This window comes from Apteryx rowi, unplaced genomic scaffold (genome assembly GCF_003343035.1).
Source record: "Apteryx rowi isolate R43461 unplaced genomic scaffold, aptRow1 scaffold_495, whole genome shotgun sequence".
In the NCBI taxonomy this organism is placed as follows: domain Eukaryota; kingdom Metazoa; phylum Chordata; class Aves; order Apterygiformes; family Apterygidae; genus Apteryx; species Apteryx rowi.
The window spans coordinates 598875-616789 of NW_020450755.1; the positions used below are offsets into that span (position 1 = coordinate 598875).

At 34.4% G+C, this 17915-nt stretch overlaps 1 protein-coding gene across 5 annotated transcripts in view; it reads right to left on the reverse strand.

Annotated features, from left to right (window-relative positions):
* The window catches only part of SCAF8 (SR-related CTD associated factor 8), a 99854-nt gene that overhangs the window by 32473 nt on the left and 49466 nt on the right, over nt 1-17915 (reverse strand). For 4 of the 5 annotated variants that reach the window (XM_026079228.1, XM_026079226.1, XM_026079231.1 and 1 more), the window contains 7 exons: nt 16630-16743; nt 15798-15954; nt 14460-14590; nt 12804-12948; nt 12181-12261; nt 11338-11559; nt 6313-10691 (listed from right to left, as the gene is read on the reverse strand). In XM_026079228.1, the coding sequence (XP_025935013.1) occupies nt 8947-10691; nt 11338-11559; nt 12181-12261; nt 12804-12948; nt 14460-14590; nt 15798-15954; nt 16630-16743 (2595 nt within the window). In that variant the 3' untranslated portion in view covers nt 6313-8946. Of the gene's footprint in view, nt 1-6312; nt 10692-11337; nt 11560-12180; nt 12262-12803; nt 12949-14459; nt 14591-15797; nt 15955-16629; nt 16744-17915 lie in introns of those variants that run through there. The other variant, XM_026079227.1, reaches the window with a different exon arrangement.

Genomic DNA, 17915 nt, shown 5'->3' on the forward strand with positions numbered 1-17915 from the left:
AGCAATCAGGCTGGTATAACAGAACATGAGTTAAAACTTTTTGAGTTCTTTAGCAGACTTTCCTTGGATTTTATTATCTTATCCATAAAAATGCTAGAAATGTTTAAAAAATTGTCTTGGCGTATTTGTTCCTTGTGGTTCATATTTGCTTGCTTTTTCCTCAAAAGATGAGACAGATTTAGAATGAATGAATTTTCAAAGTTGGGAAAAGTGAAATCCTTCATCATTTTCAGACATTTTTTAGCTTAAATTTCTTCACTGTGAATAAGAAAGCTTACATTATCTGGAAAAGGGAAATGCAAGACTTTTGCATTCATCACACTGTGCAACAGTGTTGCATGGGATAACTCCTGAGGTCACTCTAACTTGTGCTTAACTTCTCAAGTCGCATATAAATTGTGAAAAGCATTGACAGCCTAAACAGCTAGGTGGTGGGCAAAGTCTCATTTTAGTTATATTCTTGAACATGCTGGCCTCAAACTATCATGACCCCAAAAATATATATTTTGGATAAAAGTTTTATTTGTCTTTTGCTTTGGGTTTTTTTTAATGTGTCATCCATTTTTATCTCCACTCTAGTTCATACAGAAATGTAAGAACTTTCCACTGGAAAATGAAAATTATTGAGGAGAATTAGGCAGTGCATTCTAAAATGAAGAAAACTTTATTAACCTAGAACATTACTTTTTCTTTAAATCATTTGAAGATTAAGCTACTTGAACAAAACACAACCTTCCAAAAAAGCAGTAGGCAGATGGAGAAAAGAAAACGAGAATACATCATGGATTTTGAACAAAGAGCAGTGAACATGAATTTACAGGGTTGCTCTACAAAGCTACATGCTGTATTGATATAATCTACTCAGAAACATTTCTGGAGAGACAGAAGCAAAACCCAGTGTGTTTAACTAGCTTTAAATTGCTTTCTTTCTTATTCTATGAATTTCCTACCATGTGATAGATGAGCGTAGGGCTGGCCATATTTCAGACACTTAGTACAAGCTACTCCCTCATAGTCTTAGACTCTCAAAACAGGCTTTACACAGGGCGGTCTGCTCAAATACTTACACAGGGGGAATAGGAATTGAAAGAAAAAAAAAATACACCCTAGAAGGCTTTAGGCTCAAAAGCAGTAGAAATCAGACAATGAACATAGAACCAGATAATCTTCTACCACCTGCTTTTCTACAAGCTGCAGGAGAAGGAACTGAGACACACAAGAGAAAGGGGTTGAAATTCTGGATCCAGTGAAGCCAACGGCAACAGCGATTGGTAATCAACTGAAGCAGGATTTCACACACAGTTTTTATATTAAGGCTGAAGAAGCATTATTCTGGGTCTCTAGAAATACCATGAAAACCAATGTACTAAATTTCATCAAAAGGACTGTATTTTCTACAGACAGCTGAAAGCAAATTATATTGTAGCCAGGACTTTCCAAACTGGGATGCTACTAAGTGTGAAATACATTCTTCCTTTTAACTACTGAGATACTAAAAATTAACCAGTAGTTATATCTGCACTAAGCAGACATTACTCAACAGTAACCTCCTTTTCTGACTCCTAAGAGATTTCTCAGATGGTTTTGTCCCAAACAACATCACTCCCAACTTCTCAGTAGCTGTCTGTGCCTGTATTACAGTGATGAACATGAGAGGCGAGTAAAAATATAACAAATCAGAATATCCTCTAATCACCATTCAGATTAAAGTCAGTATTTAGATAGGGGAAAACTCAAATGGAGAAAACCAAATCTTGGATTTTACACTGACATCTCAGTTCAACATATTCTTCATAAACAAAATAATCTCTATCATCCTTTTACTTGATGACTTCTGTGTTCTGCAGTATCTATTACTTAAAAAATAATCAAATACATATATTAACATTTCTATCAAGCTATTTTTTCCAAGAAACTTGTAGCCTTACAAATATTTACACATCTAGCTGAAACTTCCTGGTTTTCATTTAGTGTCTTTTTGTTTTTTTGTTTTTGAGCATATGAGCAACATTAAGAAAAATGCTCAGGACTACTTAATATCTTTGGATGCTTATTAATCAGTGAATATTTAATCAGAATGTGTGCATTAGCTTTTATTAAACCTAAAAAAAAAGAAAGATTTATTGATATTTGTAACTGAGTCTTTATTTGACTTCAAATAAAGCTAGCAAGTTATTGTTTCTGAAACAACATTATCCACTGTGTGTATACAGGTCCAATCTGTACAATATTCTTAAAGTCTGCTAGAACTTGCCGTTTTATGCCATTTTTTTCTATTTTTTGATAGTAGTTTTGATCATGCTATAAGGATTGCAGATGTAAAGCACATACAAAGTATACATACAAATTAAAAATTGCAGACAGGATGCACACAAAACTTAAGACTACATTTCAATGTTTTGTATAAATAAAATCCTTAACCTAATTACTTCAAAGGTTTCTATTCTAACAAAAATAATGGATTCCTCACTCATTTTAAGAATGCACAGAACTACATCCCATCAATTTTATACAATCTTTTTAATATGGTAAAATTTTTCATCAACAAGAAATTTGAGAATATGCTATTAATTTTGCTTCTAATAAATAATAGAATTCCAAATGAATGAGCAAACATTTCAAATTGTTTTCAATATATTATGGAATGATACCTCTTAATCACAGATAGTTTGATTAACAGGGTTCTCAGTATTGAATTTCTTATATTGGTTGTTACATTGCACAAGTAAACCATGAATTTCAAGAGAAAGACTTTTGATTATCTTAGATTTAAATAATCCAATTATGTAATTCAATCATATAATTAAAAAATATTTCTTATTTGTGGTAAGAGGAATTTTGTGGGGGCACTACTTAACAGAATAACATATTGCATGTATAGGACAATAAATGAAAAATTAATATTCTAGTACAGTAGACTATCCTATATTGTAGTATAATTTTTATAAATGTTTGTAAAGTTAAGTCTCCACTTAGTATTTATGTAGATACTACTGAAATGACAAAAATTTTCTAAAAAAATCATTGAACCCAAAATTACACTTCAAATTCTGTAGACAAGCATTTGCTGATTTTGACCACATTTTTGCCTAGTTTGTAACATATGTTCCTTTTTACAGGAAAGAAGTTAAGGCACACTGAAAACTGTGTTTCACTGCATTGTTAAAAGACGTCAGAAACAGCATAAATCTAAACCATTTTTTTCTTTTGATAAACTACAGTGACAATGATATAGCTTTGATTCAAAGACAGTAAACAAATTTTAAAAAGGGGATTTAAGCATTTTGAAATTATTTAACAGATTTCTTATTTATGCTTTGATTTTTTTCTAGTGTTGCCAACCCACCCCCCCCCACCCGGCTACATTTCTCAGTTTGTCGAATGCAATTATATTATAGTCCCTCCTTTAGTGTGAAAGACGCGTTCAGATCCAAAGTCCCCTGCATCTATGGCCTACATGACTCCTATCTATCTAGGTCTTAGTTAACAATTCTATATCCATTTGATATTCTTTACCTAGTGAAGATTTTTTGCACTGGCTTGCACACAGTTATAATACTCCAATATGTAGATCAATACAGCTGTATGTGAAGTTTGCCCTAGTTTTAGAAACACATCAAGTTATCTACCTTAGAGAGTCTTGTAATTTTTCCTTATTTCAGCAAAAATCTTGAGACATGCTAGTGTGAACCCTTATATCCATTATGACACAGATGCATATGGAAAATCATTCAAGGGGAACATTTCAGCATTAAAGCATTAACCAGTCAGGAAGCAAAACTGTTAAACTAAATTATCTACAGGTTGAAATATTCTCTGACCATATTTTTCCTGTAAAGCATAAAATAACTCCTTGACTAAGGGCATTACTATAATTTCATCTGATAGGAGGAAAAGAAAACATTAAACAAGCATTAATGAGTTAACTGTTAAAAAAAAAGTGACAAAGAATAGAATAAAATTAGTAAACCAGTGATATCACTATCACTGCTGCTATACAAGTGCTGAAATGTGTATTTTAAACTTTTTTTAAACTTCTTAAGAAGAGAAAATACATTCATCTTCAACTGCACGTAATTTTTAAGAGTGTATACATCATTAGTCTTTCCTTCTTTTAATCTTTGGTATCAGAGCCAATTATAAGATAAAATATTCTAAAAAATTCCAAGACTGGGATGTTCAGTGAGACTGCTCTTTTCCATGACGTTTGTGCAAGATAGGAAAGAATATAAGAAATAAGGCTAATATAATTATACAGCCTACCAACTTCAGAACAATTAGAAGACTCACACCATCCTATCTCTGACAAGAAACACTGCTCAGATCATATACACCTTTGCTGGAAGTTATGACTTTTAAAGAGATGTTACGCACTCTCATTTTGGTAGCTCTACTTGACCTTTCTTGAGTATGAAATGTCATACATATGTTAAAACAAGCTTCAAAATGTTTACTGAGTATCTAAAGAACTCTAGAACCTGTACAGGCTAAGTGGAGTGAAAAACACCACAAATAAGACCTTTCAAAGGAAAAATGTAAGATATAAGACTAGCTGCAATTAAGAAGTTTGTCCAGTAAGATACAATCTTTGTCACTGCAAGGTTTCTGCTGATGTGAATGAATACAGTAAAACGGTATGACTGAAAGATGCTTTTGTCATTCTTGTTCAGATAAGTATCTCCAAATTTAGAAAACAAAGTAAAAGTTTAAAAATACATATTCTGTAGAAAAGTGCTGAGAGATACCCTGCCTTCATGCCTTTTAAATCAATCTCTCATCAGCAATAATTTGACTAAAACAGGTCCAAACATAATCCTCCACACAAGAAGTAGATGACTTCACAGAACATTCTTACTTGTGTAAGCCAGCACTTTAAAGGAAAATGTAACTAATGTAAATTCAAAGAATCAGCAATAACTGTCAGCAGGGGAGGAGAGATCTTTTCATTACCTTAATTAACAATAATGAAAAATTGTCCTAGTTATTCTTGGTGACTCCTGATATTCTGAATAGGTTATATCTGTTCAGGTCCCATTATTAAAACAGAGAAGCCATCATTATTATGTTATTTTTAAAACATGTTATTGGAAATGTGAAAGAGGAAATTTGGGCTCCATTTTTTTCCAATTTCAAATTAAATGACCAAAAGATTCGAGAGTTAGTGGAACATGAATCAAGAAAATGAGCACTTTAAGTGTTCACAGACATAGTGTATCCTTGCACACATTCAAAATTGCTGATATAGTATTTTGGGAGAATTCTCTGCAGTAAATTGGCTTATTTTACAAATACCTTCTATAAACAATTTATTTGATAATTTTCCAACAGCGCTTAAATAATGCCTATTCGTGCCACACTACAGGGTTGATTACAGTATTCCTGTCTTGCCTTAACTTCATAAATAAAGTCATTTAAATCACTCAAATGCCTTAAAGAGTGGTGTAGTATTCTACTAAAAATAATCTAGTAGAATCTATTCCCTTGAGTTTGTAATAATAATGTGAGACACTACATAAAAAAAAGAAAGCATACCAATACTTCACAGAAGAAAAAGCTCCAGCAAAGAAATCATGTCATTATGGCAAACAATGGCTGTGTTTTATCTTTGTCATCTGTATGGACACAGTAATCTGCTTAAGTACAGTACAGTGAGAAATCAGAATCACAGGCTGCTTAAAACAACTTGCTAATGTGTACGGTTTTCCAGTAAATGTGTATGCCTAATACATTGTTTGCATTGTCTGCAAAGCTATCTGTAGTATTTTTCAATATACATATTGCTTATGTAAATAAAAACATGGACAAAACATTACGGATTAGTTTCTTTAGTTGCTGGAATCGACAGTTAGCTTTCATCATTAGAGGAAGCTTTAAACCAGCCAGAACTGCTGCCCAAATGTCTGACCCCTGTCTTCTTTCTGCCCCATTCTCACCCTTTCCTTTTTATCAGCAAAAATTACATTCCTGTACTGTGAACCACATTAAGGAATTAATCTGGATATTTGGACAGTTCCTTTCAGTGCAAGGGCTGGCTTACGATGGCTTAATCTACAGTGAGAGAGGACAGTCTTCACTCAAATTCTGAAAGATTTAAAAATTTCAACGGACAAGATGAAGAAAACACACCCTATCTGCTAATATTTTGTCCCTTCTGAATACTTCTCTTTGGTAATATCTGTCTGCACCTTATATTAATAAAATAAGAAATGGAACAGTTCTAGCTCTAAACATGATGAAGCTAAAGACTGTGAAATAAACTTTATTCTATGAAAAAATTAAAATAGCTATTGGAAATTGATGGTATAACACACATACTAAGTACAGTAGCCAATTTATTAATGTTTGAAAGATATTAGCAAAGATGAAAAATCATTAAATAATACATTGTACAATGTATACAATAATACATTGTTTTATGTCACTATCAACTGCATTATTTTAACCTCTCTCACCTGCACCATCATACTATGAGAAATTTGGCATACTACAAGTTCCAGTTTAGAAAAATGCAAAACAGATTAACTTTTAGTTTAAAAAAGCACTTAAAATGTTTGAAAAGAAAAGCTACTGCCAATATTCATGTTCRATTTTGAGTATTTACATGGTCTGTAACTGAAATCTTTTCAGTCTGCACATATTAAATGAAATAAAATCACTTAATTTCATAAAAAACTCTTACAGCTATTTTGTGTGTTTGGACTTTCACAACCACGTATGCCTGACCAAAGTACTATTGCTAGGTGCAGCATCATCAGTCAAGTTCTTCGATCCACAGAGTCTGCAGATGAAGGTACTTTTGCCTTAAATATTGTTCATCTCAATTCCTGAGACATGTTCTGGTAATAAGCACGTCAGCAAGGTCTATTACAAAGCAATAATTATTTAACGCACATCTCACGGCATCCTAATGACTACTACTTGCACAGCAGACAAAGAATCATTTATGTCCACTCTTTCAAAAGGCCGTCTTCATTAAGCTGACAGTTTCTTTGCTATCCAGAATAAAAGTCCTAATAATTTTAAAACTGAACCATGACACAAAATGAAAAAATACCGCCCTCCCAAGAGGGAGGGCAACAAATACATACATAACTGGACTCTACGTTCAAGGCATGCTTATGCATTACATTCACATAACATCCTCATATTTTCATCACTTTGGGGGAAGAGGGAGAAGAATTTAAACTTGCTTGTTTAGGCTTTAATGATAAAGATCAAAAATCTAGTCTGAGCTAAAAATGTTCCTTCTACCAACAGGGCACTGATTTAACAGAATCTACTCTTTGATCCTATTAAGCAAGAGGAAAAAAAAAAGAGCTCTCTCAAAACTCAGTGAAAGGATACTTTCAGACACAGAATTTCAACAGAAGTTATGTTGAAAAAAGTTGGTGGAATGCACGCAAGTGGACAAATTGAAAATCTTACATTACCATATAGCCAAATCTTTCACCACCAATTTAAAAAGGAGCAAAGTAAGTGAAACATGAGAGAATAGTGTTACTAATTTACCTAAGCAGCCAATTCATCTCAACAATTTAGCAAGAGGTTCTATTTCAATATTAAGCCACCAAAACACAAAGCCCCTGTTATTTCCGTTAAAAGCACACAGGCTTTTTTAGACCAACAACAGCTTTTAACTTTTCGTGCAACAATTCTGTACTTTGGAGAGTCACTGAAAACAAATAGCCACAAAATACTTTAATACTACCACTACCTATCCAGAATACCAAATATATTACAGAATAAGACAATGCAAATATTTGCTTAAGTTTTGGCTTCATGCATAACTGCGTTTTCAAAAAGTAACCTAAAATCCTACTGTATATCCTTACAGCATATCATGTTCCACCTTCTAGAAGTAGTAAGAATGTACATAACTATGAACATGAGAAGATTAACATGACACATTGCAGCCAAATAAATGTTATCTTACTACCTAAAGAAGGTGAAAGGCAAATTTTTATAACCTAATTTCACTTCAATTTTATTAAACTGTCTACATTATTCTGTGAGTGTGTGCACATGCACGGGCACGCACAGAAATAGTGACATCTACATACAGTTTACACAAATATTTACATACATATGTTATATACATCAACTAATATGACTGCATGATTTTCAATGTAAAAAGCATATGCTTCCTTCTTGCACATTAACTGTTGCATTGGTCTTACAAAGTAATATAAACCTTTTTGCAACAACTATCTAGGCACATATCATAGCTGATTCCAAGTTTTTATAGCTTGCAGGTTTTTTAAAAAAATACAATACCTAGAACACTGTTATCAAACAAATATGCTTTATTGGCATCTAAAAACAAAATGCACCCAACATTAAAATGTACTTTTCATTTTTTTAAACCCACTGCAGTACGAGGAACAAATCACAAACAATTACTTTAGAGAAAACAGAGACTATAGTGTAGATTTTACAAAATCACTTTTAATCTCTGTGTTATGCTCCTTAAATGACATGGGCCATTTCTTTTTCTGCCAAATTGTAGGAACATAAAATATCACAGCTTTGTCTATACTTTAAAATTCTGCAGCAGCCTAAAAACACGGACAAGATACACCAGCACCTGTTTCCAAGTATAACAATTTCGATAGCCAACCTAAGGGTAGTATCTAAAAAATTCCATTTTCTTCCATAGGAAGTCTTTGTTTGACAAGCTGTTGTTTTATCTTTGTGAAATTAAAAGCGAGTGGGGGCAAGTTTATGCTTTACCAGAGAAATAAAAAAACATTTACCTACCATGTTCAAATTAAGAACAGTGTTCTATACAAGTCAGTTGTACAGTTATTTAAGTGAAAGATGAACATGAACATCAGATTAACTTAATTCTGGCGGACAAAAGTGAACTGCTAAGGTCCAGTCAGCCATTTATCTATTACAGAGAGATGACAACTTTACAAAAGGTATCTTTTACCTACTGAGTGATGATTATGTCCCCTCAGTTTCTGTGCTTTCTACCACTGGTTCATTTTCTATATCAGCTTCTGTGTCGCTCTTCTCTTTGTTTATCTCGCTGGAAGATGTCAGTTTTTCATAAAGTTCTGGATTGTCCTGCACCTGCGCAGTTGGTGGCTGACTTTCTGTCTCTGTATTTTCACCATTTACCTGGGGCATATTATCAGCTTTGCGTTGTGAAGTGGCCCCATCAAAATATTCAAAAACCCTCGGATGTGGAGGGGGGATCCAGTTGTTTGACATTCTGTCTCTTCCAAATCTGTTTCCGTTAATTTCTCTGCAAAAATTAAAATCTCTGTCATCTCTATCCCTTTGTCTTTCCCAGGGTCTTCTGCGGTCATCAAAATCTCTGTGAGCATCTTGTTCAAATCCTCTACTCCAGTTGGGACCACTTCTACTGTCAAACCTATAGTTTACATGCCGAAACCTCTCTCTGTCTTCATGGAAGCCTTTAGGGCCACCATAAATAGGGAAGGCATGGTGCTCTCTTTCATCGTAATCTCCTCTCTGTCCCCAGTGCTTCTCTGAATTGAAACCAAAATGCTCCCTTCGACCAAGATTATCTATACCTGGTCTTCCAAAATTCTCTCTCATGTCTACATGTGGTCTTGCAAAATGTTCTCTTCCATCCACTGGAGGTCTTCCTATACCCTCTCTTGGATCAACAGGTGGTCGTCCAACAGAATCTCTGACATCCACTGGGGATGGTCTGTTAAGATTATCTCTGTTTTCTACTGGAGGAAAGCGATAGTCTCTGTCTCCTTCCTGTTGAATGTTATCACCTCCAAGCGGGAGTCTTTTCTCTGAATTAGAAATGCTATCAATATTTTGTCTTCCTGGTGTTCCAAAAGGTCTTTCTGTTTGATTAAAAATATCTCCTGGGGGAAAAGGACCTCGAGGTGGTGGGTGAAGAGATGGATCAAGGATTGCTGGAGGAGGAATACTGCGCTGTGGTGGTATTCCAGGCTGCATTAACGGAAACCTTGGTCCAGGTGAATGGGGCATTAGGCCTGGGCGGATATCTAAAATAGGCATTCCCGGCATCCTTTGATTGCTAATATTTAAATGAGGCATATTTTGAACCCCAGCTGGATGCTGCATTGCCAGAAGTCCAGAACTATTTGAAATATTTGGTGGTGGCACTCCCATAAGTCCAGAACTACTTGAAACATTGGGTGGTGGCATTATGAGAAGCCCAGAGCTGCTTGAGACACTGGGTGGTTGCACTCCTGCCAGAAGTCCTGAACTGCTTGAGACAATGGGTGGCTGCATTCCTGTCAGAAGCACAGGGCTGCTTGAGACAATGGGTGGCTGCATTCCTGTCAGAAGCACAGGGCTGCTCGAGACACTTGGTGGATGCACTCCAGCTAGAAGCCCTGAGCTACTTGAGACATTTGGTGGTGGTACTCCAGCCATAAGTCCAGAGCTATTTGAGACGCTGGCTGGCTGAACTCCTCCAGTAAGAGAAGAGCTGCTGGAGACACTGGGTAGCTGCACTCCTCCTGCAAGACCAGGACTGCTTGAAACAGTTGGTGGTTGCACTCCTCCCACAAGTCCAGAGCTGCTTGAGACATTTGGTGGTTGTGCTCCCCCTGCAAGTCCAGAGCTACTTGAGACACTGGGTGGCTGCCCTTCTCCAGTAAGCCCAGAACTGCTTGAAATGCTGGGTGGCTGCACTCCTCCAGTAAGTCCAGAGCTACTTGAGACATCATTTTGCACTAAAACGCAGCAACAACAAGAACAGTTAACAGAAATCACCAATGTAACACAGAATATTCAAAACAAATTGCAGCTTAATCCATTATTTAATTAACACAGTCAGAGCGATGATACTGACAAGATCTGTCACCGTTTCTGTATAATGAACATAGACCATTTTAATCACATACATGATAAATGGACAGTAAGCCATGAAAACCACTATCTCTACACAGTAAAGAATGCAGAGCAGCTTAAAATTGACAAACCCCACAACCATCACCTAATTTGTGAAAGAGAAGAGTCAGAATCTTTGACAGAATTTTTTAAATATTATACTATCCTACCCTCTCCTACTCCTTTCCACTGCCACTTATGTAGAAAGAATGCACTTTTTAAAAGTATTCTTAAAAGACTCCCAGTGGCTCAGCTTTACTTCTCCAGTCTACAAAGTCTCGCCCCCTGAGCATGAGATGTCAGAAATCAACCATCAGACGATGATAAAGATGATTCCCACCACTCCTTCATCTTAAACTGAAAATGAAACCTGGCCTAAAACTTCCTCCTCTGTAGCTATTAGTGCAATGAACAAGGATCTGCATTAAAAACTCAAAAGTATGATGTCTGTTGTACGTGAAAATATCAGACAATAAAAACATTTCTTACCAGATCTATTGTTTTCACTGGAAGAAATCTGAAGGTCTGTAAGATGTGAGCCTTTTTCATCTGATTCTGGTTTGTTGCTTGGAAGAGGATTAAAAACGCTTCCAGTGGATAATGTTGGAGTGGCTATATTGCTACTAACTGTGCCAACTGGTAGAACAAGGCTAGTAAAAGGAACGTCTTTCATCGCCTCTTGAGTAATTGGTAATGGAGGCTGTACTAAAGCTGTAGAGAAATAACAGAAGTGTATCACAATAAGCGCATTTTCAGTCTTCAAGTTTAGTTTGGCAAAGGTCAAGCTGTCAGATCATATAATCAAAACAAGTGAAACTGTTTTAATTACCACAAGATTTATGATGTTTTGATAGCACTTTTTATCCTCAACCAACACTCTAGTAGTTAATTTTTTTGTTGCAACCATAAACTACTGGCAACCTAAGCAATAAATACTTTTCAACAGACATTTTAAAATGTTGAATGGATACAGTCAAAAGGCTGAAGCAAAATAAATTATAAATTACTCAGCAACACCAAATAGCTCAAGTAACAAAAACACCAGAATATGTACACAATCAGATTCAAATATTAAAGTATAAATATGAATAAAAAAAAATTCGTTTGCCATAATTTTTTTCAATTACTCCACGGTAAGTATTATTTTTCAGTCAACTTGAAAAGTCCTGTAAATCTTCTTCTCAGTACCTACTTAATACAGCTAACCAATAGCCTGTACCTTACTATTTTCCATTAGATAGAATTAACACAGTTTTGATTAATTAACAAGTAGTAGCTCAAACAATTAAGCTTCTCATGACATACAACAATCATTAGAAGAATTAAACTTACGTGTTGGAACTACCGGTGGGACAACAGGTGGTGGGACAACAGGTGGTGGGACAACAGGTGGAACTGGGGGAGGCATAAAACCTATATGGAAAAAATAACATTATTACAATGGAAAGTAAATAAAATCATGCTTTTAAAACCTCACTAACAGCACTCATCCTGAAAAGTTGCCTCACTGAGGATTAGCAAACAACAGATGTTTTGGAAGAGGTACCAATGGCAGTTGTTTCCAAAAACATCCCATCTTTATTGTAAAAGATCTGCCTGTGTATCTTTAAAAATGATTTCCATTGGCAATATCTAAAGAAGAAACTTTCAACGTTCATCTTTCAAAGTTTCCATATTTTCCAAAGACAGGAGAGTAATGTTGAGAATTTTTTCTTTTTGTTTAATTTTTACGAAAGATCAAAAAGGATTCAGCTTTAATTAATGTTCTCCACTGAATACAGTGATAGGAAATAATATCAAGTTAGACATAAGAAATTCCATACTAGGTTAAATTAGAGATTCAAAGGCCAACTTGTTCCAACAGTAACAACAGCTGATGGAAAAATATACAAAGCATGATGTACACAGACCACACACAAGTCATTACATGCTCACCTTCATTTTTACTAACCTACCTGGAGGTGGCTGTGAAGGGTTGAAACTTGCTCTCAAGAAGGGTGGAGGAGGAATTGCGCTATAACCAGGAGGAGGGACAGACATTGTGACAGGAAACGCAGGTGGAACTAAGCTAACAGCAGGCACAGCTGGAGCTACCGGAATCTTTTTTGATGGAAACAAACAAACAAACAAGCAACTTCAATACTTAGAGTATTCAATGACACTGAAAGAGGGATAAACTGACTGAACTGCAATTCTTGTTAGCAGTAAATGTACCAAAGGCTTTGCATATATTCTGAACACTTAGAAGTATGAGATGGCATTCTGGAATAGTACCTACACTATGGATAAACAAGAACCCTGAAGAATCCTATGTTACCTTTTCTTTATTCTAAAAAGAATTGAAAAAACATGGTTAAATACTATACTTATTCAAGAATAAAAATTTACCTGTGGGAGACAGAGGAATACAAATAGGAAGAGGGAGAGAAAAGGAAGAAAAATGTAGATAAAATGGCAGTTTGAGAGCACTTAAAAAATAGTGATTCCATTTTCATTAGAAAAATTCACATATTTTAGAACAGTACTGGAAACTTGAGAGCTTAACATATAGTTTCAGGCCAATAATCCTGATGAAACCCTGAAAATGATCTCTTATTTCTCAAACTTCTGCTTGAGTTATGCCTTTTGATTCAATGCAGAATGTTAAGAGTAATAAGCAGCAAAATAAAAGGTTAAATATATATATTTAAGTATATACTGATCACAGTGTATGCCAGGAGACAGCTGAAATAAAAAGACCAAAGACAATTTTTGTGAGAAGAAAAAAGCTCAAACTTCCACGAAGGACATGCAAAAACATTAACTTTCAAACTAATTTTAATGACAGCTCAAGTATTGGAAATAATTATAAATATCAAGAAAGATGCATGTATTAAAATACAAATACAAAGAAGTTTTACATTCAGCAACTCCTTTTCATTTTGTCATAATAAAAAGGATTTAAAGAGTTTGACAAAAAGCATCTGAATAAATATTTGATAAACATGTATAGTGTGGTATACTTGAGGAAAAATACCAAATACTACATTCCTCCAGCCTTTCACAATACTTTATTACTGATTAGAAGTTAATAAAAGTTCTCTTTTACCAGACAGAAGAAAATGCAGCAGAGAGACTCTCATGAATTACTCCATATATCAGATTTCAACAACATGCTCCTTTGAATAATCAGCTCTTTTAAAGATGAGGCTCTCCCTACGAAATTCTGCCCAAAATTATTGCGAAAGTAATTCAAACTTTTATTCAAAGTTGATATATATGGGGAAATGCAAATAGATAATATGCACAAGTAGAAAATAATATTGAGTTGCTTAGTTTACAGAAAGATGCTTTGGTGGTTTGCTCACTAATTTCTCTTTAAAAAATTAAGGTTCCAGTACTTTTAACATTCATTCTGCCTTCAGCATTCAGCATATTTGAGAGCCTACTCAAGTTTGGGATACTTTGTGCTAAAGCATGAGATTAAGGACTCTGCTAAACCATGAAACTGAATCTTCCCTAAAGTATTTCAGAGATAAGTACACATCTAACTCAGTAGTTTATCTGTATTGAATAAAAACTTCCCCCTCTACATCTGTGGAAGTTTTGTAAACCCAAACTTTAATACAAACCTGAAGCATAGTGACTGGTTGTGTGTAAGCTTCTGTCTGCGTTGTAATAACCGTGCTCTTATCAACTGCAGTACTCTGCGTAGTTTGAACATTTTCTTTAGCAGCTTCTGAGCTTCTGGCTGTTTCCCATTCTTAAAAAAGGTATATTTTTATATAAAAAGATAATTAAGGTGTTATTTTGGTTCACAAACTAAAAAGTCCTCTTATATCTTAAATAGCAAATTTTAAACTGCTATCTAGAGTCATTACAAATGATCTCCAAAATTACTATTAAAACAGCAAGTGAAATTATATTTATTTTTTCTTCAAATATTATAAAAAACTAATTACCTGCAATATACTGTTTAATTATGCCTGTATACAAATTGAATTTTTAAATTCATGTCAAGTTTTTTCAACAATCATTCTGTAATTGGTAACACAGTATATGTTCCAGTTTTCTACATACTGCTGTTGACAACATATCTATGTTATCAGCTGGCTAGCTTATAATGAGAGAGGATCCTCACTTAAAACGAAACACCCACCAAATTTCTTCCTTTCTCCTCTTCCTCGAATTCACTTCCATCAACAGAAGGAAAAAAGTTTTGCATTTGAAGTATAATATAACTTGTTGAATGTATTTCAGTAATGTTTCACATTTCAATTTTTCTGGCATTTATATACAATTTTTACTTAATGAATGGGTACATTTTGACCTGAAAAATTATTGTCTCTAGTATAAAACTGGATTAATCCACCGTTCAGTTCTGTCAAGAGTCCAGTCATTTGGTGTATTTATGAGTTAGAACCATTTCAAGAAAATACTTGTGAATTTTTTCACAAACCTAACAAACCCCTCTCAATCGAGCTGAGTTTCAGGAAAAGATCTGACATTATCTACTTCTTGTCTCTTTGGAAAAAACACCTAAAGGTCCAGCCAACCGACACCTATCTGGACAAGTGCCAACTCCAACTTAAATCTTACACCTGAATATAAGATTTTTCACAGTCACAACCAGATCCTAAATTTTACACAAATCAATATTTTACGTGTTTGGAAACCAATACACAGAAAATTCAGAACTCCTTTTAAAAATGCTAATCCTTATTGTCTTGCTTAAATTCATTCACCTGACAACTGATACACTGTTATGACGATCAGTTAGTTACTCAACTACAAAGACAATCTAGATTTCAAGGTATCAGTGCCGTTTGTATAGTAAACATGTAGATAGTATGATTAATGTAAATTGAAAAGAGTATGTATTATCTAAAATACTAAACTTTCTGAGGAGTGTCAATTATCAGGAAATAAACAAATTTTGTAATTATTAGAATCATCATCAGTGTCCATACCAGTATCGACTGTCTCCTGGTCAATCATACCACCTTCAGCAAAGCCATCCAAATCATCCAATTTTACCTTCTCCCAAGGGATATACGAAACTCCCAGATCCACATCCCAGAACTGCTTGTACTCTGTTTTCACACCTTTATTTAAAGCCCAGGCAATCTGAAAACAAAACCCAACCAGATAATCTGGTTAAACCAATAAACAGAACATTTAAGATAATTTCCTTCATATTTCTGCCACTTAAGATCAATCTTGAATGTCTACTTGTTTAAGTTTTAACAAGTTTTTAATTTTAAAATAATTTGTAGAAAGTTTACTTGGCCTCTGCAACGAAAGGCATGTGGAAGATTAATTACATCAAAAAGTTTAAATTTGTTCTACATTAATACTAACAGACATATACAGAAATTAAAAGCATGGTATTTCAAGGACTCACCCTAAAGCATCAAAGGAAGTAGAAAAACTACAGATCTGCTCAGCGTTTAAACTACTTAACTCTACAAGAATACTCCCAAATGTAATATTAAGTGATCCATATGGTCAGGTACAGAACTTAGGCTGTTTACAGTCTTGTAGTCTAAGCATTAGCATATATATAACCTATTTTCCAAGTACTTCCTAAGCATCAAGTTATTATTTAATTTGCCCTTCTTCCATATTGCCTTTCAAAACCTGCATTTTACAGGGAGAGAAAAGAAAACAATTTACCTCTTATTGCTCCATTCTCCTTTTCCATTTTGTGCATCTGAACAAAAAGCTTTCAAGTGATGAATCAACATACTAAAAGTATTGTATTTGAAATAGAACAGCATTCCCAGATTAAAATCAACTTACCTTAATAATTTTAGATCCAATTTTATAGGACCCAGAACTAAGTTTCTGAAGAGCACGATATGCATCTTGTCTATGAACCATGCAGACATAAGCACAACCTCTTGGGGGAATCATCTACGAAAAAAAGCAACGGTCTTAAAAAGTAGGAAAACCAGTGACAGATCAACAGTAAATGAATGCTAATATTTACTACTACTACTACTACTACTAGTAATTTTGAGCATTAGCAAAACTTGAGAGTGATGTTGGCAGAGTAATCCAATTATAACATTTTCAAGATGAAGAAGCAGGTTGAAGAGAGAGCGCTAAAGATGGCACAAAAGATTTGAATAGCATTCAGCAGGCAAGAACTGTGAGCTATAGCAACTTCAGAAAAGCAGAGGTTCCTACCTCTTCTCAAGCTCCAAATTTACTGTAAGCTGAGCAACAACCTTGCACAGAGGCACAATACTAGTGATTAAAAGTATCTGGGTGTTTTTGAGGGGCAGAGACCTCATCCTTGAAGCTTGATTCCTACTAGCTTTAATGTTTAATTTAGGAAAGAAAAGTACGATGTGGCATATAATGTTACATATATGCATATAATGTTATATGGTAACATACTGAACAACAAAAATATTTAAGATGACTGATTTTAATATGGTTGTTATAAGATTACACAGCAATGTTATCTTAGTTAACTAAAGTTTTGTGGAATGCTTAGGATAAGATATTTATAGCATGGTTTGCCTCTGAAATGTGATAAGTGCTGGGACATGCACTTGTTGCTAGATTACTTTCCTTTGAAATTTGTTCAACTTTAAGATATCTTTCTTAATTGCTAATCCTTGCAAATCAAAATGAGGCTTTAATGTCAAGCTATGTTTTTTTTTTACTTGCACAACTTTGTAAAACATTCTGCAATGCCATAAAAACTATTCTTGACCAGTTATATATCTGAGTATACTAATGTGATAGGAAAAATAATGAAAAAATCTGAAATGAATGAAATTGCATGAGAAGCACTGTAAAAGTGCTGGAGTTGGAAAAATCCAGATTTCTCTCATGTATATACGTTATTTTAGGAGAAAAAGACTCTTCTCTCAAACTATAGTCAACATTGAAGTATGACTCTAAAAGACTCAATAATCATGAGAAATACGTCTCTTACTAACCTACGCTTTTTTTTTATCGTCACATTTTCAAATGAATACTTGTTTTTAGTACAATTCCTCTGTTTTTTCTAAATGTTTTATCCACATTGACTCCACTTAAGCACCCCTCTGTATGGGATGTAACCAAAATAA